Raw genomic sequence first — 25,355 nt, 5'->3', positions numbered from 1 at the left:
GATTTTAGATAGGGGGCCCTCTGTTCAGAATTCTCCAGAACTCACAAAATGACATCTCTGTCATGAAATCCCCTTTACACTGAGCAACACATTGAAGCTTCCAGAGTATTCCTTCCTATTTTGACATGGCCGGGTTACCTTACTTATTTCACCTGCTTGTGTTCTTGTCTGAGGCAGAAGAGGGCATATTTTTGCTCTTTGCTCAGATCTACTAGTCAGTGGGTCCTGTGGCCTTAGCTCTTAGTTTTGTGAGTTAGCCAATTAAACTGTGACTTGTCCAGAGATCTGGAGCACATGATATTGAAAGCAGCTTTGAGATGATGAAAATTGTATCATTACCACACAGAAATAGCTTTTCCTTAATTACAGAAATGCCACACTGGGAGGACAGGTCTGTCAGTGTGATACTATTCTCCCTTGCTATGGTTCTGAGAACACAATCCAAACAGAATTAGGAGAGACTTATGTGAATTATATAATTGAGGAACCTAATTGAGGAAAGGGAAAGTAACTGGAAATTTCAGTAATCACTGTATTACCTCAGAGCAAATGCCTTGAGCAACTTATGCTTCTGGATTGAAAGGAGCCATCACAGGTTTTAGGGTGCTAGCATTAGGTGGTAGCCCCACATTTGAAGGGTGTTTAGTAGGTGTGTTGTTCCCATTGTGACTCTTGTGCCGGCATTATGTCAAGGGGCACAACAAAACCACCTGGCAGTTTGCCTCTCTTGACAGGGTGATGGCAGCCGTACTGTCACAATTTTCTTCTGCTAGGCTAAATTTCCCCCAACCTGCCTCCCACCCCAGCAATGTTTCAATTTGATACAATTCCTATTTCCCTTGAAAACCTGCCTTTATTGTGTTGCTGATAATGCTGACTATGTTTTCACTCCAAAACGATTGAATTTCAGGAGTGTGTTGTGAGATCCTGGCATGTTTTATTAAAAAAGAAAGAGAAAAGAAAGAGAGGTGGAAACAGATGAATATAGAGAGACATTCAGTTTTGCTATGAGAATTTGGTGTCTTTCTTTTTCTTTTAACTATTTATGGGTGGCGATGGCTGCACCTTTTGCCTACTACCCTTTTCACCTTTATATGTGATGGGGGAAGAGGAAGAAAGATATACTGGGTAACTTCACATTTAGAAAGTTATAGATGCTGTTAAATTGTTCTAGATCATCATGACTTGTGCTCAACACCCACAGTTGTGTTTATCCCAGTGCCCAAGCTCAGACACAGCTGAATCATGTGCCCCTCTCATAGGGGTTACCTGTAATCGCACCTGTACCTCACTGTAGTACAAAGGTCAATTTTTAAAAATTGACTCAAACAGTCATTCCCAGAAGCACAGAAGAGTGAAGAACAGGAAAGCATTGCAGCAAACCAACTTCCTTTGTAACCTTGTAAATGGAAAAGAGGCCATGTTGGGGGTCACCTCACAGTTTTCTTTTGTGGTCAAATAGTGTGTAAGGAAAATTTGCTTTATACTAACGTGTTTTAAATACATGGTACTCCAGAGCATCTTTTTTTTTATTTTTTTTAAATACAAAATTACATTACCTTTGGTGCAGCATCACTATTTTATTAATAGTGCCTCTGAATTTAGTCATTATTGGGGTTCGTCTATTAAATAAGCTAGGAAGCAAGAAATGCTTCCCCAAGTGATGGTAGATCACATTCTTCTGCAGCATGTGAGAGAACCAAACCTCAGACTTTCAACAGGTGTCAGAGGGCCTTCACCAGTCAGCCTTTCTGGTTGTAGAACTTTAATTTTGGCCAACATTTTAATCTTTATAATCTAGTCTGTTTAGTCACAGTCTCCGGCTTATCAGACAATTTCATGCAGGGCCTTCTCCAGCCCAGGATTCACAGTCAGTACACAGGACCTTCATCAAGGGTGTTCTTGCGGCCAAAGAGCTCAGCCCAGGAAGAAGTCTCAAAGAGTCTCTTCCTTGGAGGCATGCTAAGCCTTTCTTAGAGATCCTGGGGGTAGCTGACTTGTTTTTGGATTTTATGGCCTCTTTGTCTATAAAATGACCCAAAAAAGTGGGTTACGCTATTTGAGCAGTGACAGTACAACTGGCTTTTGTTGTCAACTTTGATGGCTGTGAACAGTAGAAATGACACTAAGTTAGAGGCCCCAGCCCAGATTTCCAGGCCTGCTCTGTTCCTTGCTATTTGCACACCTTGTCAGGTGGTGCCTTTCTCTTTCTGAGCCCCATCCCTTCCCTGTCAGATAGCACAAAGATGATGTCATCTGCCTCAGAGAGTAGGAAGATTTAACAAAACAATACATGTGAACATACTTTCTGGATAGTAAGACAAACTCTCTGAAAGCTAGTTACTATTGTTGTTATTAAATTTAAGTAATACTTATTAGTTTCTTAAACAAAGGTAATTTTATATGTACTTTTTCTTAAAGCTTTGTCACAAATCTAGTTTTTATACATTTGGTAACAATTGTGTTATAGTAGCTTTTGGTCTCATATTCATATTTTTTCTTAATAACCATTGAATTTAGAGTTTTATGAAGCTCTATTGTAATATGAAATAAAAGGCTCATGTTGTTAATTGTTTGGAGACATGCTCAGCAGTATAAAGCATAAGGCTTTATTTAATACAGGAGTAAAATTCAATTTAAAAAAATCCTTGAAAAGGTCTCATCCCCTTCTAGCAGTAATGTACCTGCCATGCTTAGATGCATCATCTCAGTGCCAGTGTATTTCCATAGAAAGTAAGTGGTAATGAAAATTTTCATGTGTTTATCTTTTTTTCAAATCGTCATAGAAGACAGTGGCATTGTACCTTTTTTTAGTAGTGAAATATTCTTGCCTCTGAGTATTATAATTCAATTTGTTAGCCACGACCCCTCATAAATTGCTGTTATCACTCTGATTAATAAAGAGCCAATTGGCCATTGCAGCTCCGTCACTTGGGGAATGACGAGGTCCACATTGTCTGGTCTGAACACTCCAGGGACTACCGCAGGGGAATTATCCCGACTGCCTTCGGAGACGTTTCAATCATTATTTACCCAGTGAAGAATCACATGTTCTTTATCGCGATCACGAAGAAACCCGAGGTACGTTTTCACCACATTATCACTCTGACTCATATAGCATTTACCATATGATTCACTGTTTTTGAAAAATAATGATATAAATATGTTAAAGGGGACTTTTTTCCAACTGGTGAATGTCTCACATATATCTGAATTACACATGCCATATGGAAATTCAGTATGAATTGGGATTTTCACAGTGTCTTTCCTCAGGAGCACAGAATTCTGTATTTTTATGTCTAGACTCTTTGGGAATTACAGTTTGAAGATATTCATGGTATTTGAAATGTTTTGAATTTAAATTTTTTTTTTAATTTTAAAAAATGGTAATTTTAAATTTGGGACATATTGATTAATAATTATAAGAGTTGAATGAGCCCTATGTCACATCTAGCGTTTTGTGGATGGCTGTGGGTATAGAATTCGACCTTGCATGACAAACAGGCACTGCTCACCAAGCCTCTGACTGCTGCTAATGGGGGTCAATCCTGAAGGATTGTGAGCATGGCTGTGAAGAAAGCTAGGCCTCTGCAGCACAGCCCGCCCATGTGATGATTTTTAACAATTGAAGCACCTTGCCACAGAATCAATGTAGCCACATCAATTGGTATTGATCATGAGAATGGCTGGAACAATCCAATGGTTATGTGCTGTGTACTAAATTGGCTGCACTTTCGATCCTTGCCATGCCTTTAGTGGTATTTTAGTGGTGCTTTATATAGGGACTTGTTTTTGTGTTGGAATTATTAGTAGAAGGGTTTGCTTTTACATTTTTTTTAAAGATTTTATTTATTTATTTGACAGACCGGGATTACAAGTAGGCAGAGAGGCAGGCAGAGAGAGCGGAAGGGAAGCAGGTTCCCTGCTGAGCAGAGAGCTGGATGTGGGGCTGGATCCCAGGACCCTGGAATCAAGACTTGAGCCGAAAGCAGAGGCTTTAACCCACTGAGCCACCCAGGCACCCCTGCTTTTACATTTTTAATTAAACATTTAGCATAGTTAAGTCACTTCTCGAGAAAATGACTTGGTGCTCCAGGTTGGTATTAAGTGTAATCTTCATTTTCATTCCAAATTGTTCTCTTGAAGGAACTAAAAGTTATCATTCTACATACTCTGTATTTTGAGCTTTAAAATAATAGGTAACTGAGATTTTCTGGGATTTATAGCATAATCAAAAGTGTTAAAGTCATGCAGATTAAATGAGCTAAGAAGTGAAAGGTAGTTGGTATTTTGGAGGTATTATGCATGTATTGCATGGAGCACTGGGTGTGGTCCATAAACAATGAATTTTGGAACACTGTAAAAAATAAAAGTAAATTTAAAAAAAAAAAAGTGAAAGGTGCTTCAAACAGTGGCTGACTCAAGAATAAAAGCTGTAAGTGTTAATTGCTGCTGTTGTTATTACCATTGCTGGTAATTTTTTAGTTATAGTCACTACTATGAAAATAGAATAAATAATAAATCATTTCTCAGACTAGACACAGTGTGGGTCACCTCCTGAATTCAGAAAAGCCCCACTCTGGCTGGTGAGAAGCCTGACATAAAGGGAACCCTCTTTTCTATTCAGGGAGTGAAGATGCCACAAGTTCTTCACACTAAATATTTGTGTTATCTTTGATTCGTGTCTTTTTTGTATAAAATTTTCATTCTTGTATAAGAAAATGGCTCTGAGTACTAATAATGTTTGTGTTTGTCCGGGAAGAACACTGACTTTAAGAATTAAACTGAAAATGTTGATATTAGACAACCAACAGATTTAGTGTCCTATAGCTTCCAAATCTGCAAAACATGATTCTTTATTATTTAGTATGGATTAACTGGCTTTATTAGTTCATTTTCAGTGTGGTCCTCTAAAATGTCCTAAAAATGTCACCATTATTTTTTGTGGCAAAAAAAGAACATAAAAGGTATTTCAATTCACTTCACAGTGTCAAAAGGGTCACACTTTTAACTTTCTTAAAAAGTGGTTTTTTAAAAAGGTATTACACTTCCAACACATGAAAACAAGTATTAACATACCTTTTCAAAATTTCTTTAGAAAATGTACGTTTTACAAATTTGGTCATAAATTTTGACAAGGTGAATTGAGCAAATCACTGTCTGAATATTTCAATCCAAAAGCCTTCCCTTTAGGGAAGAAGAGAATAATAGCCAACTGGAAATTTAGTGTTATCCCCACATTTAAAGTACAAACCATTACAATGTAATAAAATTAATCCAGACATTTCCAGGGCAAGTGTGGCTGACCTTTTGTTCACCAACCACTGACCCCAGGGTGAATGCAAGAGGCTTGTGGAGGGAAAGTCTGTTTGTTTGGCTTCAGTCCCTGGTATTTAAATTGCATTCCCTAATCAAATGAAAAGGCTGTCCTCTCTATCAGGTTACAGAATCCATGGCAACATTTGGCCTTTTATATCCATAATGTTAGCCTTTTTGTTTGCATCTAAGTAGAGACACCTGGAGCAATGTTAACATTAACCGATTTAGCATTAATAGCTTCATTATATAAGAATTTCTGATCAGATAGCTGTTACTTTTGTTATATTGCTTCAGCTTGTATTGTTGTCATTTTTTATCTCCCTGCTTGGCAACCAGGCAATGATTTGCAAATTTTTTTTGTCTTGATTAATTAAGCAATATAATTATCAGTAACCGTGATGCAGTCTTTGCTCAACAAAGCTTCTGAGAGAAAACAATGGTAAGTCTGTTAGTATGAATGCATTCCACGCGTCCCAGATGCATGAGGATATTATGGACAATGAGGGGAAAGGCCGCCTGTGAGCGAGGACAAAGGGTGCCACGCAGACTCGACACACTGCACATACCGCCAGGGACATGCTGCGGGCTCCCTGGGACACAGACGCCTCGTTAGATTACAGCTAGTCAGCAGAGATTAATTCTCAGCCATTTGGTGCAATAATTTACCCATTCCCCCGTCTTTTAACTAGTGCTCCTCACTTGGAAGTAAAGGCTTTGTACTCAAAAGGTTTATTTAACCTTGTCTACTTTTAGGGATCTCCACCAAAATCATTATTTTTGCTTAGAAATTGTATTGACGCAGCTGCTTGAAGTTGAGGAATATTCCTTTGGAGGAAGACAGAATTATGCACAAGTTCCATGAATTATAGGTAGATTAAAGGCATTCTTTTAGCACCTGTATATTTCATCTGAATATAGTATGACTCTGGTCTAAGTAAATTTATTTTACTGGTCTCTGGGCAGCCATACTTCTTTAAGAATAATTTTAATCCTTTTTTAGGAGGGGGGAAAAAAAACCTCATCAGTACACAAAAGTCCTGCTCATTGGGTAGAGTCATGCATATTCAAATTGTACTTTCATTCACTCAGCCTCATTAATAGCGTATGTAATAATGTAGGGCTATTTGTAATACATGCTCACAGGCAGCATTGCTTCCAAGTCCTTTGAAATTTAACATATTTCGCTTTTTCATTCCATACACCTCCCTTAAATATACAAATTATGTGCCTGGCAGAATCCGCCTCCTCTTAATAATACACAGCATTTGTGAAATGGTATGTTCAAGAAGTGTGGGCGTGCTGTATGAGCACAGAAAACCCTTGCGTCTGAGAGGGCCTGTTCACTTCTTGAGCTTTTTATTGAACTTTAAAAATAAATAAATAAGTAGATAGATAAATAAATAAATACCTGTGTATTCGGTAACGTGGTTTCATTGTGAAATTATTTTCAAAGTAAGTTCATCTCTGTAAATATCGACACAGTAGTCTTTGATCATGAAAAAGAGATGTACTGTTGTCAGATTGCTGGGGGCTTTTTATTTCTTTTTTTTATTACTAAATCACTAGTCAGGGAAGACTTGCATATAGAGCAGAGCATGAAGGCTTGAAAGAGTTTGTTTAAATGCCCAACTTATTCTGCAGAAAAGGGGTTCCTAGAGCTTCCAAATCACAGTGAGAACCCATGTTGCTTTTCTTTTTTCAGCAACTAAATATAATTTGGTATTCAAAACATTTGCTTTTATGAATTTGTGAAGGTAGGTTTTAGTGTTTCTGTCATGTTTATCTCCAGGTACATTAGCACGTGGCTAGTGACTGTCCAACCAGAGGGCAGACATGCCAAAGCAGCCTTGACCGGGTGCAGTTAAGACAAGAGAAGGCTGAGTTCTCCTTATCACCTCAACCAGAATGTCAGTTTTATAAGTGAAAGACCTGTTAATGTCCTCCAGACTCTCCTTACTTGGCCCTGGTAGATATGGGTAGGGGAGGAAAATAGATGATTCAGCCATTTCTGAGAAGTACAGGCAGGAAAGAATACCAGGATAGAGTTCCAGTTCTAGTTCTAGTTCTAGTTCAGGACCCCAGAGTTCTAGTTACAGTGCTGCCACGAGTGGATACAGGTCTTAGGCAGGTCTCTTAATTTCTTCGGACTTTTTTTTTCCTCAGCTATGGCATTCAGGTTGGGGACCAAGTACTCTCTGCAGTCCTTTTCAAGGATTCTAGGTACCCCTCTTAGATGATGGGCCCTGTTTGAGCCTCCTGTTCCTAGATGCTTGTCCTTTCCCTAAGTTGCTCCAACCCACCAGGTTGCTGTCAAGGTGGTATTTATCTTCCTTGCAGATTCACAACTACTGTGAGTGTGTGAGCGTGTGTGAGCGTGTGTGTGCGTGTGTGTGCGTGTGCGTGTGCGTGTGCGTGTGTGTGTGTGTGTGTGTATTCTCATCCCTCTTAAGGAAGACAGCTAGTCCAGGACCTTCACCTGGAGCCAGTACCCAGAAATGCTGGTTAAGGCTGATGCAGCAAAAATCACAAAAACATTTTTGCATGTGTAAGATGAAGAGTAGCCAGTATTGGCATCTCTGTTTGAAAGGAAATCTTTTACTAATGTGGCTTCATTATATATGGGGTGTGTTTGACTGCAGCATGGTTATGGAAATTTCTTTTTTATTTCCTCTATTCAATTTTCTTAAATATTTATCTCAACCCCAACCAAATAACCTTCTTGAGATAAAGCATATCCTTTAAAATATTCTGGGAAATTCTCAGGGAAAGTAAATTGTTAACTTTTGAATATGTGAAGAATCATTTATTCTAAAAGATAATTGAAAATGCTAAATAGCCAGAATTTACTAAAAGACATTATTTTTTTAAGTAATCTCTACATTCTACATGGGGCTTGGGCTTACAACTCTGAGATCAAGCATCACATACTCTACTAACTGAGCTAGCCAGGCACCCCAAAAATATGTTATTAAACCTATTTTCACAATATGTTGTTTGGGGAATTTATTATTGTTGTTATTGGAGTTCTTTTAGTAAAGGAATGACGTTGAGAACTCTGTGAAAGGCATTTGTCATTTGCAGATGTTATATCAAAAACAAATTTCTTCTCTAATTTATTGCCACTCCTAATTAGAGGAATTCCCTGAATACAAGGGATTTATATTATTTCTTTTGCCCAGTTTTTGAAAGACTACCTGAGTCACCCACAAGCAGTTGCCAAAGAATAATAAAGCACATTTATTTATAAGATAAGCCCCAATACAGATGGAAAAAATCTATAGCCTATTATTAACTCCTAGCTCCTATTTTATCCTTTACAATAATTTGGCTATTGAGAATTCTCTCTCCATTGATTCACCTCAAAAGTTGATATTGTTGGGGCGCCTGGGTGGCTCAGTGGGTTAAGCCGCTGCCTTCGGCTCAGGTCATGATCTCAGGGTCCTGGGATCGAGTCCCGCATCGGGCTCTCTGCTCAGCAGAGAGCCTGCTTCCCTCTCTCTCTCTCTGCCTGCTTCTCCGACTACTTGTGATTTCTCTCTGTCAAATAAATAAATAAAATCTTTAAAAAAAAAAAAAAAAAAAAAAGTTGATATTGTTTTACTTTTTTTTCAGTTGGCCTTTGATATATACATCTTTCTCTCCTTTGCCTTAACGTCCCTCCCTCGGCAGCCAGAGCCAGCCTGTGTAAATGCATGCTGAGTGGCAAAAAGTAGAGCCTACTTTGTGTCAGAAATCAAGACCATTCTCATCCTCCATCTCTGAGCTACCTCAGTAGGAGGGGCCTCTGGGTCAAGAAATGGGGTGGGTTCTCCTGATTGTTCCATCAGGGTGTCAGAAGTACACAGAACTCCTCTGCGACAAAGAAAACAAGGCCCACTGCCCCCCAGAATTCGAGAATTTCTCCTGAAGCGTGTATTTTCTGTACTATCCTTGATACCCATTAGTTTGTTGTTTGTTGTTGTGGGGTTTTGTTGTGTTGTGTGGTTTTCTTCATATGTACTTCCATCACAGCTGCATCTCACTGATTATGAACTGCTTCTAGTGTAAGTCATAGGAAGAAGTGTACTTATTGTTTTAAGGAATGTATTTTAAATTGTCCTAAGTGTGGTGTTGCCAAAAATAGGAAGAAAGAGCTATTCTCTCTTATTTTCCTTATTTGTTGGTTGTCATTTTTGCCTGGACTAGACAACTCTGAATAATTTTAGACTGAATAGCTCCTTGATTTTCCTCTTTGGAATTAAGGTGCCCACTCCTCCCACTTCCAACCCCAAGAGTACTGTCATAAGAGGGAGACACTCATTATTTTTCATAATTAGTGAAACTAACAGTTTCATCTTTCTTTGCTCTTTCCTGAGTCTCCTCAAGTGTGACTGTTAATCTGTGCTCTAGGTGCTGATCTCAAAATAGATTTAGTCAATCTTTGCAGTTTTTACATGTCTGTGTTTTGCCTGTGGAGCCTTTTCTCAATCCCACCAAACAGAAGAAGAAGAAGAAGACATATAACATCAGAAGTCTGTTCAGGATCCTAGGACTATACTGTCACCCTTTCATCCTGGCCTATCGAGCATCTCCATGAAGCAAAAAGATAGTCACAGCAGATCTCATTCTAGAAATGTTCAGGGGCTCAACAGATTTGGTTAATGTCCAGTGGTCAGAGCCTCAGAAGCTGGAGGTCTTTTCTCACTCATTCAGGCAATGTATCTATTGAGGCCCTTTCGTGCCAGATACTATGTCAAGGGCTGGTGGTCTCATGATCCTGGAATCTCAGTTTTAGTAAGGGAGACAGCCAGTAAATAAGTAGGTAAATGGTTGACTAGTTAGGAGCTTTGGTATTATAAAGAAGATAAAACAAATGGGCACCTGGGTGGCTCTGCCTTCAGCTCAGGTCATGATCTCAGGGTCCTGGGATCGGAGGCCCACATCGGGCTCTCTGTGCTCAGCAGGGAGCCGGCTTCCCCCTCTCTCTGCCTGCCTCTCTGCCTACTTGTGATCTCTCTCTGTCAAATAAATAAAATCTTAAAAAAAAAAAAAAAAAAAAAGATAAAACACAGCGATAGGATGGGCAAGAAGGAAACTTCTTTAATTCAGGTAGGGGAGATTCTAGTTTCCAGTCCAGCATGTAGGGAGCGTGGAAGTCATCACCCTCATCCTAACAACATGAAAAAAGCTAAACAAACTGAAAATCAACAGCTTTTCTTTGAGCCATCAAAGAATTAAAGTCACAAGGAAAACACTGTCCCCCAAATTGGAGAGACAGGCAGACACAGAGAATCATAACTTGCCATAGCAGAAACCCAGGAACAGAAACCCCTGGGGAATCAATAACAGAGTAGGAAAATGTCAACTGTAGTTGACCAATTGCTGGAGGCTCCATGTACACAAATTTGTGAATTAGAGTCAAGATGGGCCTGGTCTTTGGGAGACCCCCCACCCTTCTGTGTTTTCCCTCTGGTTGCCCTACCACTTTCTCACAGTGAGGATTGGAGGGGGGGTGGGACCCTCATGCTTCAGCAGAGGGAGGGAAAAGAAGTCATTTTGAAATACACCTGGAGTGTTCTGTTCTTCTTAACCAGGCCTATCCTCAAGAGGAAGTGTTTTACCAGAGCTTTTACCTGCTGGAGTTTTACCAGAACCAAGCCAAGCTGGGGGGAAAGGAAGCACCCAACTCGAGTTCCCTCTCACTTTGCTGTCTCACCTAAGGGGAAAGTGGGGAGGACACAAAAAAACAAAACTGAGAAGCACTTGTGGAGGTCATAGCCCAGAGATCCAGGCTCACTAAAAGACTGAGATCTGATCATAGGTCTGTGGAACACTTCTCCCCCATGCCTTATCACAACATCAAAGGACTTTTATATAGTAACAACTGAAAGAACTGCACATCTAAGGCCTTATTTAGGAGCGACAACAGGGAGACAAAAAAAGGAACATCCACATGCAGAAAAATGAAATTGGGCCATTTCCTTACACCACACACAAAAATAGACTCAAAATGGATGAAGGATTTCATCTCTATTATTAAGAATTATAGACTCCAAAGCCATCAAAGAAGAATCCCTGATAGGCCCAGTTAATCCATCAGCCTACTTTAAAAGACATTCATGGAGATGCCATGATTGTTCCCTAAGGGGACTTTCTCCCTATTTGGAAATTCTTTTCCTGTGTCTACCCCAAGTTCTGCAAAATAGAGTTTAAGTGTGTTTTCACTTATTTTTCGAGGAACTAGCCCAAGTCCAGTGAGTCATTTTTCCAGCTGGTCCCTCCTCAAAGAACATTGCCCCATTGGTGATCTTGTGGAGCTGTGTATTCTCAGAGGACACTGCCATGCCTTCCCCTTTCCATATCTGTGCATAAGGAAGGTCAAAACAGATTATCTTTTTTTTTTTTTTTTAATTTTATTTATTCCTTTGACAGAGACAGATCAGAAGTAGGCAGGGAGGAAGCAGGCTCCCTGCCGAGCAGAGAGCCCGATGCGGGACTCGATCCCAGGACCCTGAGATCATGACCTGAGCTGAAGGCAGAGGCTTTAACCCACTGAGCCACCCAGGCGCCCCCAAAACAGATTATCTTTAAGGGCTTTTCTATCTCTGCCATCTACAATTCCAGGACCAGCTACCGTTTCTCTCTCTGGGAAGTTCACAATCCTGTAGTGTGAACTTATGAACTGAAGGAGTATATCTGGACCCATAAATTTAATCTTGAGATGTCAAAATTAGTGACAATAAATCAATTAAAAATTTGCATTGAAGTACAATAAATTTCCCACTGGAAAAAAAATAGCAGTTATATTTGCTGGAAAGACTGAGGAGTCCATAGACTGAAAATTTTGTTAAAATTTTATAAAAATAAAATGTGTTAAATTCTTGGACGCCTGGGTGGCTCAGTTGGTTGAGCAGCTGCTTTCGGCTCAGGTCATGATCCCAGCGTCCTGGGATTGAGTCCCACATCGGGCTCCTTGCTCCACAGGGAGCCTGCTTCTCCCTCTGACTCTGCCTTCCACTCTGTCTGCCTGTGCTCACTCTCACTCTCTCTTACAAATAAATAAATAAAATCTTTAAAAAAAATAAAAATAAAAAATAAATTTAAAAAAATGTGTTAAATTCTAAGCACTCTCATGGGCTTTGTGGTTGCATAGGTCTTGTACAGATCAATTCTTCATGGAGAACCCCTTATGAAGGGAAGTCTGGCTTTGAAAGAACAAGTCAAGCCTCTCCAGAGGAATGGTCAGGACAGGCTATTACATGGAAAGCCAGCTTTGGCCAGCTCAGTCCCCATGGCTGTTCTTTAGTCTTTTCATTTGCCTCTGAATGGTAATGATGCTGCATGCATTTCCCTAGATAGCTGTGGCAGAGCTTTCCAGTCCTCCCAAGTATGTAGTCCAGCCTCCTCTCCTGCTTTACTCCCTTTAGTGGCCCTGTCTCTGACTTCCCACCGTGATAAAAAGTAAATCCCTCACCATCTGCGTGCAGCCCTTTGCCTTATTCCAGCCACAGTCTTTCTCTTTATTTACCTGTAATGCGTATAACACCAACTAATGCTTGCTAGATTGGCACTTCAAGGAATACATTGTGAGAACACTGCTTTAGCAAAGAGAGCCAGTGCCACCTCTGTTTCTTTCTTATTTTATACCATCTGCTTGGAGTGCCCCTTTCTTCCCACAGGTCTCTGCTAATATCCACAGTCATGCCCACCTCCAATACAAAGACATCTGTGGCTTCTCTCCACTAGCAGAGGACTCTCTGCAGCTCCAGAACATTATATCTGTACCTGAACCAAAACTTTTTTTCTCTTGTCTTTTTTTTTTTTTTTGTCTTCTTGAATACATATTTTATCTCCCCTACAAACTGCATACATATAAGGGTTCTGACATATTTACCTCTGAATTTCTTTACAGCCCTTATTGGAGCTTTGATGAAAGCAGGCAAATATGTAACTATTAGACTGATAAAATCATGGAGTGCCTGGGTGGCTCAGTGGTTTAAGCGTCTGCCTTCAGCTCACATCATGATCTCAGGGTCCTGGGATCAAGCACCACATCGAGCTCTCTGCTCAGCAGGGAGCCTGCTTCTCCCTCTCTCTCTGCCTGCCACTCTGCCTACTTGTGATATTCCTCTCTGTCAAATAAATAAGTAAAATCTTAAAAAAAAAAAAAAAAAAACCTGAGAAAATCTGAAATCTCTTCCATTTTTACCTAGAAAGATTTTACGTAGACTTCAAAATTTTCAGGAAAAATTTTAGAGTCCTTTATCTATTTTTCCCCCAAATGATCCTCTGTTATTTAGAGAATGAATATGTACAATATGAAGATTAAAATATACGGAAATAAATATTCTCTTTCTCAGAAGCATATCTTACATTTCTCTTAAAGTTTTTACCCTTGTCTCAATATTGTATGGTTTTTCTACCTTGTCTTGCATTAGGACAATAGTATTTGCAACCCACTTTAGGGATTAACATAGCATTTGAATGTTTCAGCCACTCTGTAAGGAGAGTAGGGCATACCTCATCTTTCCTGGGCTCCAGATACATCCATGTATGTAACTGTAGTAAGTTACCAAGGGGACTTGGTTTCTCGGCAGCCAAACCAAGTCCCAAATTTGAATCTCAGCAGTCTCAACCTGTTTTAAGAGTAGAAAGGTGTTCGTTTTCACTTTCACCTCAGTATGTGGATTCTTATTCATGAAAGCCTGTTTACATGTGAGTGCTTCTCTGTACACATCCTGTGTACACTTTGTGGCCATACATATGGAGTCCAGCAGAAACTTGAATGCTGGATCTCTGTGCTGTCACCCACCCCTTGCTTGATAAAGGTAATGCCAAAAAGCTGAGTGCAGAAATCCTAGTCATATCTTTGCTATGAACACACGCCCCCCAGTTTTTAAAGGGAATGCATTACTGGCCAAACTGGGTAAGTCAAGCCACCTGTTCTCTGCATTTATTGCTTTCAGTGTGGCTTGGATCTCAGGAGACCTGTATGTGGCAGTGTTCCGTTTCTGGAAGCTGGAGGTTATCCGTGAGGAACTTAAATGGAGCTCAGCTGTTCGTTACCTTGCTTTGGAGCATCCAGATGTCTTGACTGAGTCCATGAAAGATTAATTCCCACAGATCAAGTGGAGATTTCAGCTAGCTTTCTGTGTCCCAAGGATTCTCCTCTGTGCTGGCTTCCACAGCTGGACGCCTCCTTGTGTTGGCACACTAAGCAGTGTTGCAGCATGAACTTCAGTGCAATTCCCCGTTTTCAAAGAACTTTCTCTGCTTTCAAGCTGTCTGGGCAAGAGAACTTTGATGTGACAGTGTCCTGGTCTACACCCAGGCCTGATAAGGAAAAAACCATTTGGGCTGCACTTTCTAGGTTTGTGCTTCCTTCTCAGATGTGCTTCCTTTAGTGATGGGAGCTCCACGTGTGCCTCTTAACTTGCAGCTGGTGAGGAAATCTTACTAATCTCAGGCTCTGGTCATCATGCTAGGGGAGGCCAGTTGTGAGTCATCCAGGAACTTTAGTTTGTTGTGAACACACATGCTCAACAGGGATGAAATGCTGAGTTAAGGTTCTGATTATTAATTGTATTAGCCTTTCTCCTAAGAACCAACTTTTGGTCTTGGTTGTCTGTATGCTGTATTTGTTTCTATTTTATTAAAGCCTACTTTTGTCCTTACTATTTCTTCCCTTCTTGTCTCTTTGAGTTTATTTTTCTTTTGGATTTTAAGTATTTCTTGAGACAGAGGTGTGTCTCATGAAGTTGAGGCTTTTATTCCTTGCTAAAAAGAGCATTTAATCCCACATATTCCCTCTCAGTCTGCTTCAACATCTAATATCCACTCTTCTCATGACTTTTTAGCCTAACATATTTTTAAATAAGTATTTTTTTTGACTGCTGAGTTATTTAGAAGTATCTTTCTTGATTTCTAATCTTAGAAATTTGTCCTAGTTATCCTTTGGTTGCAAATTTTAACTTATTAGTTCTTTGGGCACAGAATTAAGATTGTATGATTTTAGCCCCTTGAAATTTTCAAAGACTTGCTTTATGACCTAGAATAGGGCTTAGCAAACTTTTTCTGTGAAGAACCAGGTAGTAAACCTTTTAGGCTTTGTGGCCCACACAGTGTCTGTCACAGCTACTCAGTACTTTTCTGTGTGAAAACAGGTATAAACAGTATGTAAGTGAAGGTTTATGGCTCTGTTCCAGCAATACTTTAGTTTTTGACTGATTTTGAATTTCATGTAATTATTATATGTCACAAAATATTTTTATCAACCATTTAAAAAAGTAAAAACCATTCTCAGCTTATAAGCTATACAGAAAAGTCACCAGGCTTGAAATCAGGCCTCATAAGGCTCTACTTGTAGATCCTTGGCCTACAATATGGTCATTATTTTTTTAAGATTATATTTGATTATTTATTTATTTATTTATGAGAGAGAGAGAGAGAGCATGAGAGGGAGCATGAGAGGGGAGGTCAGAGGGAGAAGCAGACTGCCCATGGAGCTGGAAGCCTGATGCGGGACTCAATCCTGGGACTCCAGGATCATGACCTGAGCCAAAGGCAGTTGCTTAACCAACTGAACTACCCAGATACCCCAAATATGGTCAATTTTTTAAAAATATTCTAGGCATGCTTGAAAAGAATGGGTCTTCTATAATTGTTGGGTGAAATATTTTGTATGTATCCATTAGGATGAGTTTTTTTGTGTTTTTCAAATCTTTTATATTCTTTTTTTTAAAATATTTTTAATATAACGTTAATCAAGAAAAGGGTACAAATTTAAGTGTACAGCTTGATGATGTTTTCAAAGCAAATGATTTAATGCTTCCCAGATGTAAACATAGGATATTGCCAGCTGCCAGAAATCTCTTTACACTCCCTCCCAATCACTAACCCCCCAAAAAGGTGGTCACTGTTCTGATGTCTGTCACTGTTGATTAGTTTTACGTGCTTTTGAACTTTCTGTGACTGGAACTACATGGTGTGAACTTCTTTGTGTTTGTTTCCTTCACTCAGCATAACGTTTGGGTCATTCCCATGATGTTACATGTAGTTATGGTTTGTTCATTTCATTACTGTGGAATTTTCTGTTGGTTAAATGTACCACAAATTGTTTCATTCATTCTCCTATTGATGGACATTGAGGATATGTCCAGTTTGGTGAATATGTGTGCCTTGCCTTTTCACTTTCATTATGAGCAGAACGTTTTACATTTTTATTAAGACCAATTAATTTTGTTTCTTTTATGACTGTTGCCTTTTACACCCTAAGAAACCCTTTCCTGACCCCAAATTGTGAAGATATTCTCATGTGTTTTCTTCTGGAAATCTTGTGGTTTTCGGTTTAATATTTTTTTAAGGTTTTTTAGGTTTAAGATTTTATTTATTTATTTGACACAGGGAGAGAAAGAGAGAGGGCACAAGAAGGGGGAGTGGCAGGCAGGAGAGGGAAAAGTAGACTCCTCGTGGAGCAGGGAGTCTGATGTGGGGCTCTATCTCAGAAACTTGGGATCATGACCTGAGCCGAAGGCATGTGCTCAACCAAATGAGCCACCCAGCACCCCTTAGCTTCACTATTTTGATCTATAATCCACCTAAATTTTTTTTGTGTGAAATGAGTTAGAGGCCAAGATTCACTTTTTAAAAATAGCTATCTGTTTGTTTCAGAGCCTTTTTTGAAACAGACTTTCCTTTCCCTATCAAATTGATACGCTGCTTTATTGCCAATCACCTGGATCTATTCTTGGACTCTATGCTCTGTTCTGTTGATATATTTGTCTGTCCTGGTACCAACATTATGATATATTAATTACTGTAGTTTTATAGTATCCCTTGAAATTAAGTAATATAAATCTTATTGCCTTGGCTAACTTAAGTTTTTTCATTTTAATATAAATTTAGAATGAGCTTATCTATATCTATAAAAACAGCTTGGTAGAATTTTTATTTGGTTTGTGCTGAATCTCTTGTTCCATTTCAGCAGACTTGATATCTTAATAGTATGGAAACTTCCTATCCATGAACATTGTACATCTTTCCATTTCTTAGGTTGTCTCTAATTTACCTCGGTCATGTTTGGTTGTGTGTGTGTGTGTCCTTTGTCAAATTTATTTCTAGGCACTTGATGTTTTTGATGCTATTATGAACAGTATTTGTAAATGTCATTTTCCAGTTGGTGGTGACTAACATTCAGAAGTGTAATTGATTTGGAGTGTATATTGTATCCTGTAGACCTTTCAAAATCCAGTTCTAGTTAAATTCCTTTGTGTTCTAAATCCAGTTCTAGTTAAATTCCTTTCTCATGTACATAATAATGTTATCTGTAAATAAAAATAACTTAATTCTAATCTTTATATTCCTCTCTTTTTACTTCCTTTCTTTTATTTTCTTTATTGTAATGATTAGGATATGTTGAATAGAAAAGGTGACATAGACATCCTTGCCTTTTCATATCGTAAGTGGAAAACATTTATTATTTCACCATTAATTATGTTACAATTTTTTTTTCCTTAAAGAGTTCATCAAATTGAGGAAGTTCTCTTCTATTCCCAGTTTGCTGGGAATTTTTTTTTAATCACAAATGAGAGAGGAATTTTATGTGTGCTTTTTCTGTATCTATCAAGAAGGCCATACGGTTTTTCTTCTTTATTTTATTAATGTAATAAATTGCACTAGTGGATTTATGATTGTTAGACCAACCTTGGTTTTTTATGCAAAATATGATTTGATCAAGATACAGTGTCTTTTAAATATATTTCTGGATTTAATTTGCCAAAAATTTGTAAGAGATTTTTATGTCTTTGTTTAGTATATGTGCTGCCGAAGCGAGCACTTTTACGTCTTTGTTGAAGGATGTTAGTTCATAGATGCGTTATCCCAGTTCCTCACATCCACTCCTTTGAGCAGAGACAGTCTTCTGTTTACCATTGTATCTCCAGCCCCTCTCCCAGTGCCAACCACAGAAGAGATATTCCACAAATAAATAGCCTTTGACACAAATTAAAAGACCTTGATGGAGACCTGCATTTATTAAATAATTTAAATTATTTAAAATAATAATAATTTCACCCATTAAACCAGTATTTGCTTTCCAGCTGTGTGCCAGGTACAGTGGAGGTTTCTCTCTACCATCTCCAACAACTCCTCCCTAGTCTTCTTTGCTAATTCTTCCTCATGTCTCCAACCTCTATAAACATTGAAGGGGCATGAGATTAGTCCTTGAACCTCTTTTCTTGCTCATCTGATCATCCAGTCTCATGGCTGTAAACACCATCTGTAACTCTTATGAATCTCCAACAGGAGCATCTCCCTTGACTTCCAGCCTGATCTGTCACCTGATTTGCCACCCCCATACATCAACACCGATATCTAATAGGCATCTCACACTTAGCATATTTAAAATTGAACTGGTGACCCTCCCTTTTAGTCTTCACTTCAGGAAAAGGTGGCTCCAAACTTCGAGTTGCTGGGCGTAAACCGTGGCATCAACCTTAATGCCTCTTTTTCTCAGTCACTTCATTAGTAATCCTCAGCAAATCCTGTCTGCCTTCAGACTATATCCAGACACCTACCACTTCTGCCTCCATTCTGATCCAAGCCATCGCCCTCTCTTGCCTGGATCATTCACCAACTCCCTAACTGGTTTCCATAATGCTTGCTTTTTGCAATTTTCCCAACACAACAGCCAGAACATACTTTTGAAATGTAGGTGAGATCAGATCTCCCACTTCCCTAAACCCTCAGAAGGCTTTTATCTTGCTCAGAGCAGAAATCCAGAATCCTTTAAGGCCCTTCTTATTAGCTTTCCCAACTTTATTGCCTTTTGTTCTTTTTCTTGCTCACTCAGCTCCAGTCTCTCTGGCTTGCTTGCTATTTCCTAACCATAGCAGTTACACTCCCACCATAGGGCTAGGTATTTGCTGTTCCTTGGCCTGGAATGCTCTTCCATCAGATGTCCTCATAATATGAGGTTCATTCCCTCATTCCTGTCAAGCTTTTACTGAAATGTGATCTTATCTTTGAAGCCCTCTCTGGCCATATGTTCTAAAATTGGAGGACTTATCCCCTCAGAAAGAGTCCTATTGCTCTTCCTTGCTTTTATCTTTCACCTTAGTGCTTTTCTACCTAATACATATTTTATGTATTTATACTGTTTATTCTCTCACACCTCCAATAAATTGTAAGGTCAATGAAATAAAGAATTTCATTATTCACTGTTGTGTGAATAAAACACAACAGAAATAGAAATGGTGACTAGAACAATGTCTTCCACATAAATATTTTTGAATAAATGAATAAACAAGTGAGAGAGTGAATAAATACAAGGGTTACAAGGCAGACCTAGTCCTTGACCTCATGGAACTGACATTCTCCATATTAATAAATGGAGTCGATGAATTTCTAATGGAGGAAAAAAAAGAGTGAGAGTGAGAAAGGACAGGCACCAGAACTTTGTGGCTTGCCCCGGTAGTAAAAGTGGGTCCAGTGAAGGAAAGTCAAGCCTCTAAAAAGGAAGCAGAAAAGAAATGAAGATAACACAGTTATCTTAGAAGCAGAGGAAGGAAGATTCAAGAATGAGGACTATAAGTAGGATCTTATAGTTGTTAACATGATAGTCATCATCTCCTTTAAGAGGCCTGGTGTACACACCAGGATCCATGCAGAAATATTGCCAATTCCAAACTGGTTTTAGAAGGATGCAAGGCTAGGAGGATGCAAGACTAGGAGGTGCACAGTGAGACACGGCTGTATAGTGTGCATAATCCACACAATGTAGGCACCTAGAAAGAATAATGCTATTTCTGTAAGTGGCAACATAAGGGAAATAAAGAATAACCTAGTGATAATTGTCATGAGAAGTTTTGCTGAAGAGTTCAAGGTAGAGGAGTATTGTGGAGCAGACCTGTGTTGCTTGATTTGAAAGCCCTGTACCCTGCTAAGGTTAGCATCACTTCCGTGGGTGATAGTCTAGGTGGTCATGACAGGTCTGACACATCAACCAGTTGTTCTCGTGTCTTTGGTTTGACTTTTACTGGTATTGGAAAAGTAAGTGTTTTTCTGTTTTGAATCAACAGGTTCCATTTTTTGGGCCTCTGTTTGATGGAGCCATAGTGAGTGGAAAGCTGCTGCCAAGCCTTATATGTGCCACATGCATCAATGCCAGCAGGGCCGTGAAGTGCCTCATCCCACTCTACCAGAGCTTGTATCTTTTTGCTTTGAGCATGTAAGCTATTAACCATGCCAGAATCCTGATTTCCAGCAGTTTGTCATGAGAGGTGAGTATTCACTGGGTTGAAGAGGGAAGAGAGAATGTTTTTTCAGTGCGTGTTGAAAATAACATTGTGTGATCTTTATACCATCTGTTAATTTATATTAAATATAATAATATTGTGCTTCACCAAACTCCAAAAGACTTTATTTTCATACTGTAGACAAATAAGTCTGTGCTAAGACGGTCTGTGACCGTCAAGAGAGGCTCATCCCTTCTCAGTGTTTTGCCTGAGGTCAGGTTCCCTGCTACCTATCCCTTTGGGTTGCAGTCTGAAGTGTAGAAGGTGGGATGCTGAGGAAACTGTAGTGGGGTCACCCAGAATGCCTACCCAAAACCAACAGCAAATGAAATGATTCTAATCTGTCAAAGAGTGGGACAAGTGCCACCTGAAGTTGAAATGGACTCCTAGGAGGTCAGAGGAGGGGTCAATTGCACCTGGCTGCGGGGACAGGGAAAGGCATCCTCAGTGAAGTTGCACTGGAACTTGTTAGTGAGAATGGCTAAAAGTCTTATTGTAATTTTTCCCATATCTTCACCAACTCTTGATCCTCTCTCTAAAACCAGAAGAAATTTCACTTTTGCAATTTTTTTCTCAGACGTCAGTTGGCACACTTTAATCTTTAAGTCCAGGCACAATGTCTGACTATAAGAAAAAGAAATTAAGGTGACTTCATAGAATTACTACAAAAGGCATCTGACCTCCTAGTAAAACTTGGAATCTCTTTTGTTTCTAATTATTATTGACAATGAGTATAAACAAGTGTTCGACTTCTCTCTATACTTTTTCCACTCCAACCGTAGGGGATGTTGCTAAAGGGTGGGGGTGAGGGTAGGTGAGAAATCTCATGTGTGAATAGATACAGTTCATGAAAAATACCTTTCATTAAAATCCTGGTCACTGCATTGACTGATATTCTGTCTTTAGATTAAAAAAAATACATATGCCATGTGGCAACTTGGAATTATCATAGAAATTAGTAGTAGAAAAGAGCTATTAGGTCCCATCTGGTCCCTCCCTGGGGGCCAGGGCAGCATTATTCCCTTCTGCGTGCTCCCTCGCGCTTTGTCCAGGCCGGTGGTACATGTTTGGGAGATGGCATTCTTCGAAGTGATATCCGCAGCACTCTAGTTTTACTCTTAGAGCGGATGTCAATTCAGCCTTCAGCATGGGGGTTTTATTTCACAAATGCTTGAAAGAGGTTCTTGGCAGAAATGAGAAAGACCTATTCAGCAGTTGGCTTGTCAGTTTGCATGTCAACGAGGATGAGCTGGACACTCATCAGTCAAGTATGTTGGACCAAGGCAAGGAAAAATCATCTGCAAATGAGAGAATTCTGCTTTCTAGAAGTCCATTGTGATTTCTGTCACGTCACCTTCCCCACTTATCAAGCTTCTCATTACAAAGGACATGCTTTGTTATTTTGTTCGACACTGCTTTCTCAAATAAGAATGAATATAGCACCAGAATAATCAGGTTCAGGGAAAACAATATTGTTACAAGTTCAAAGGATAAGATTCAGCATGACTTGAAAACTTTTTGACAAACCACATTGGACTGATGTGGATGCCAGCCAGGGCTACTTATACTAATGTGGGTGAGTAAATACTGTATTCTCCGGGACTCGTGAAGTAACCAGGTTGACATCTCAGAGTTCAACTTGGTATAGAAATTAAGAAAGGGAAAGTAACAAAACCTATCATGTCGATATTATAAAAATTTAAGTATTTTTCTTTTATCTTATACCTTGAGAAGATTCAATGCATGCTGTTCAAATAAATTACTTAAAACAATTTTTATAAAGATGTTATCAGTAGGGAAAACTTTGCAATCACTGAACTACTCTATTATTTAATTTCTACCTGCAAAAGTGCTCATGTAGGCCAGAAACCAGAGTATAATAAGAAGAAAAGTTGAGAAAAGTAGGGCAAAAAAAGAAAAAGGAAGAGTGGGGTTTGGGGATTTTTGTTGTTGTTGTTGTTCTTTAGAACATTAATAATGAATAATTTTTACACTTTTTAAATAATTGTGTAGCAGCTGATGTCTGGAATTTGCTGCTTCATTGAGATAAGCCTTAGATCTGAATTTTGAAAAACACTGAATAACCTAACACATCCTAATCACAGGTGTCTTCTTGCATTCTCATTTAGCAAACAAACAGTGTGGACTGAGCACCAGGAGCTTGGGATACACAAGGGAGCAAGGCAAACAGGGTTTTTGCCCTATACTTCAGAGAAGATACACAAACGAATAACGTTGTATAAAGCAACTAAATAGAAGGTGTGGGTAAAACAGGGCCAGGGAAGAGGCTCTCTGCAGAGAAAGCAGCTAGGCTGAGTTGGAGGGATGACAGGGAAGCTGTCCCCAGGGAGTTGGGATGGCGTTCCAGGCCGCCTGCACCATAGCAAGAACAGGAGTCTGAGTGTCCTCAAGTGGGAAAGTTGGGCTTTTTAGCATTTAATGCGTGGTCAGGCCCATCAGGGTACAGACAGGCACAAAACCAAGCTTCCAGCAGAGGTGGTTTTCTGGGTGATTCCTGAGGAAGCCAAGCTTCCCCAACCCTGTCACCTCATGGCCCACCTTGAAAGTTCTAAAATTAGCCCAGCATCAAGGCTGCTTGATGCCAGGGGCAACTATCTCAAGCCTCTGTAGATCCCCCCAAGGGCTAAGAAGACACATCTAAAACCAGGGCTAGGACCTAGGGGTCCCAGAAGAGAATGAAAATATGGGGCCCCTTGTTCAAAAAGTAAGGAAAGTGCCTTTAAACATGCTACAGTGTGAAGCTTTTTCCATTCTTTTGTGCTTTTTCTCTCAGCTTGTCATGGTGTTTTTTATTTGCTTATTACTGTTACTTTAAGTCAAGAAATACTAAAAATTTAGGTTATTAGCATTAGTTTTATCAGTCCTTATGTTGTTTAATAGACAAATAAAAAGCATTTAACTCATATATGGAATCACCACAATGACACAGCTCATATTTTGTAACTCATACATGGATATTTCTGTTCTTAAACAATGAAAACACCACACAAACTAACTTACCTGTTTTTATCTTATTCTTCGTACGTAGATATTGTACCAGGACTCTTACTTCAGTTTACTGATGAGTAAGAAAGGACTGACAGGAAACGGAACTGTGAGTCCCCTGTTTTTCCCTCTCCTTCTCTGTCATCATTTTCAGAGTGAGTTGGTGGCTAACACAGGGAAGTAACACAAGTAAGGATATATAGGATTTCTTGGTTATTCTTCTTTCTTAGGACAACGCTGCTTTCTTTCTGCGCTCATAGCAAGTTCTGGTTCAGGTAGAGTATGGCCTCTCAGGATAGTCTCTTTCCCCACCTACTCAGTCTTCCCCGTGTGCTCTCTCTGAGTCTCTCTGACCTTCCAGGCATTGTGGCTCTACCATAGCCCTGTCCTTGGGCCTCTGCTTAAGACTTATATACAAGGAATCAGCAGAGCACATGTTCTGTACATTTCCTCTATGCATGCTCCATTGCCTCATCAGACTTCAATTGCAAGACACAAGATCAAAGATAAAATTATTAAGAACTTCAAGAGAGCAACAGCAGAGTATTAAACCAAGCAGGGCCCATTGCGAGCACTGTGCAGCTGCTCAGGTCACATGCCCATGAAGGCCTCCCTGGAACCCATTCCAAACCCTCCCTCTACCCCCAGTATGAGCTTTTCCCCCCATGAAATATATTAGATTTTTTTTCCTTTCCTAAAGCCTGACAGTATACCCGGGCAACATTTTATTGTCATATGAACCAAGACCTAGTAAGGAATGAAGCATCTTGCATGCGTGGCCCTAGAAGACACAATTCATATATGAGACCACATTTCTGAGAAAGCATTGCTCTTACCTGTTACCCTGAGATATTAGGTATAGTAATGAATGCTGACAAAGAATGGTAAATTTATTTGTCAACACCAGTCATTATATGGGCAACCTTGTATCCCCATTTTCTTTCTAATATTGAGGTCACGTTGTTAAATAGAACATTGCCAAACTGTTCACGGCATCCAAATGTCACTCAGGTATCAGAATTACTATTGTATGAACAAAGGACACATTGTTTAGTTCAAACCTTCTTTCAGTCCTTTAGAGAGGAGTGCTTGTTTTTTCTGTATTGACCATAGATAGCCAACCATTGAGCCTGATGACAAATAAAGAAAAGAGGTAGTTTGCATCTCTTGTGCCCTCCCCACCTAATGACCAACACTTCAGTGCCCTAAAATAGTGTCAGTTGCAATTCAATATTTAACTCGGAGTAAAAATGTGAGCAGTAAACATATCAAGTTTGTTCAGTAATGTTCAAGAAAATAAAACATTTATGAAACAGAGGAGTGGGCACATTGTTAGAACGGATTTGCTTCTCTGCAATCTTTTTGAGCAGTAAATCAATATCAATGGAGAATCAATATCAATGGAGTTCTTGTTTGGGGTACCCTTGGCTAAATGATCAAACAGTTGGAACTGTGTAGTGACGGCTCACAGAAGACTGAAGAATATACTATTGTCATACATGATCCAAAAAAAAAAAAAAAGTGAATACAGTAGGGATGTGTTTGGAAAGCACCCTCGGTAACAGTTCAGTCCAGCCCCTTTGTCCTTCCTGGGTTTTCTGGTAACTTCCTCAGCAGGCTAAATCAAATCTGTCAAGTGGAGCCCTTGTCCCGTGGCCACTGCTCTTCTGAGTGACAAGGGACAACTCACCTGCCATCTGCTTTTTCTATCCCTCGTGGGCAATCAGGGGGCCAGTCCCATGCCTAGAGTGTTGTAAA

General features: G+C 39.5%; 1 protein-coding gene across 4 annotated transcripts in view; it reads left to right on the top strand.

The window, feature by feature from the left end:
- The window catches only part of RALGAPA2 (Ral GTPase activating protein catalytic subunit alpha 2), a 322,357-nt gene that overhangs the window by 218,963 nt on the left and 78,039 nt on the right, over window positions 1-25,355 (top strand). For all 4 annotated transcript variants that reach the window (XM_059134173.1, XM_059134172.1, XM_059134174.1 and 1 more), the window contains 2 exons: window positions 2,923-3,081; window positions 20,376-20,503. In XM_059134173.1, coding sequence (XP_058990156.1) covers window positions 2,923-3,081; window positions 20,376-20,503 — 287 coding nt within the window. The remainder of the gene's footprint in view (window positions 1-2,922; window positions 3,082-20,375; window positions 20,504-25,355) is intronic.

Source organism: Mustela lutreola, chromosome 9 (genome assembly GCF_030435805.1).
Source record: "Mustela lutreola isolate mMusLut2 chromosome 9, mMusLut2.pri, whole genome shotgun sequence".
Lineage (NCBI taxonomy): Eukaryota > Metazoa > Chordata > Mammalia > Carnivora > Mustelidae > Mustela > Mustela lutreola.
Note: the sequence above shows the minus strand (reverse complement) of the source record. Positions and strands in the feature narration are given on the sequence as shown.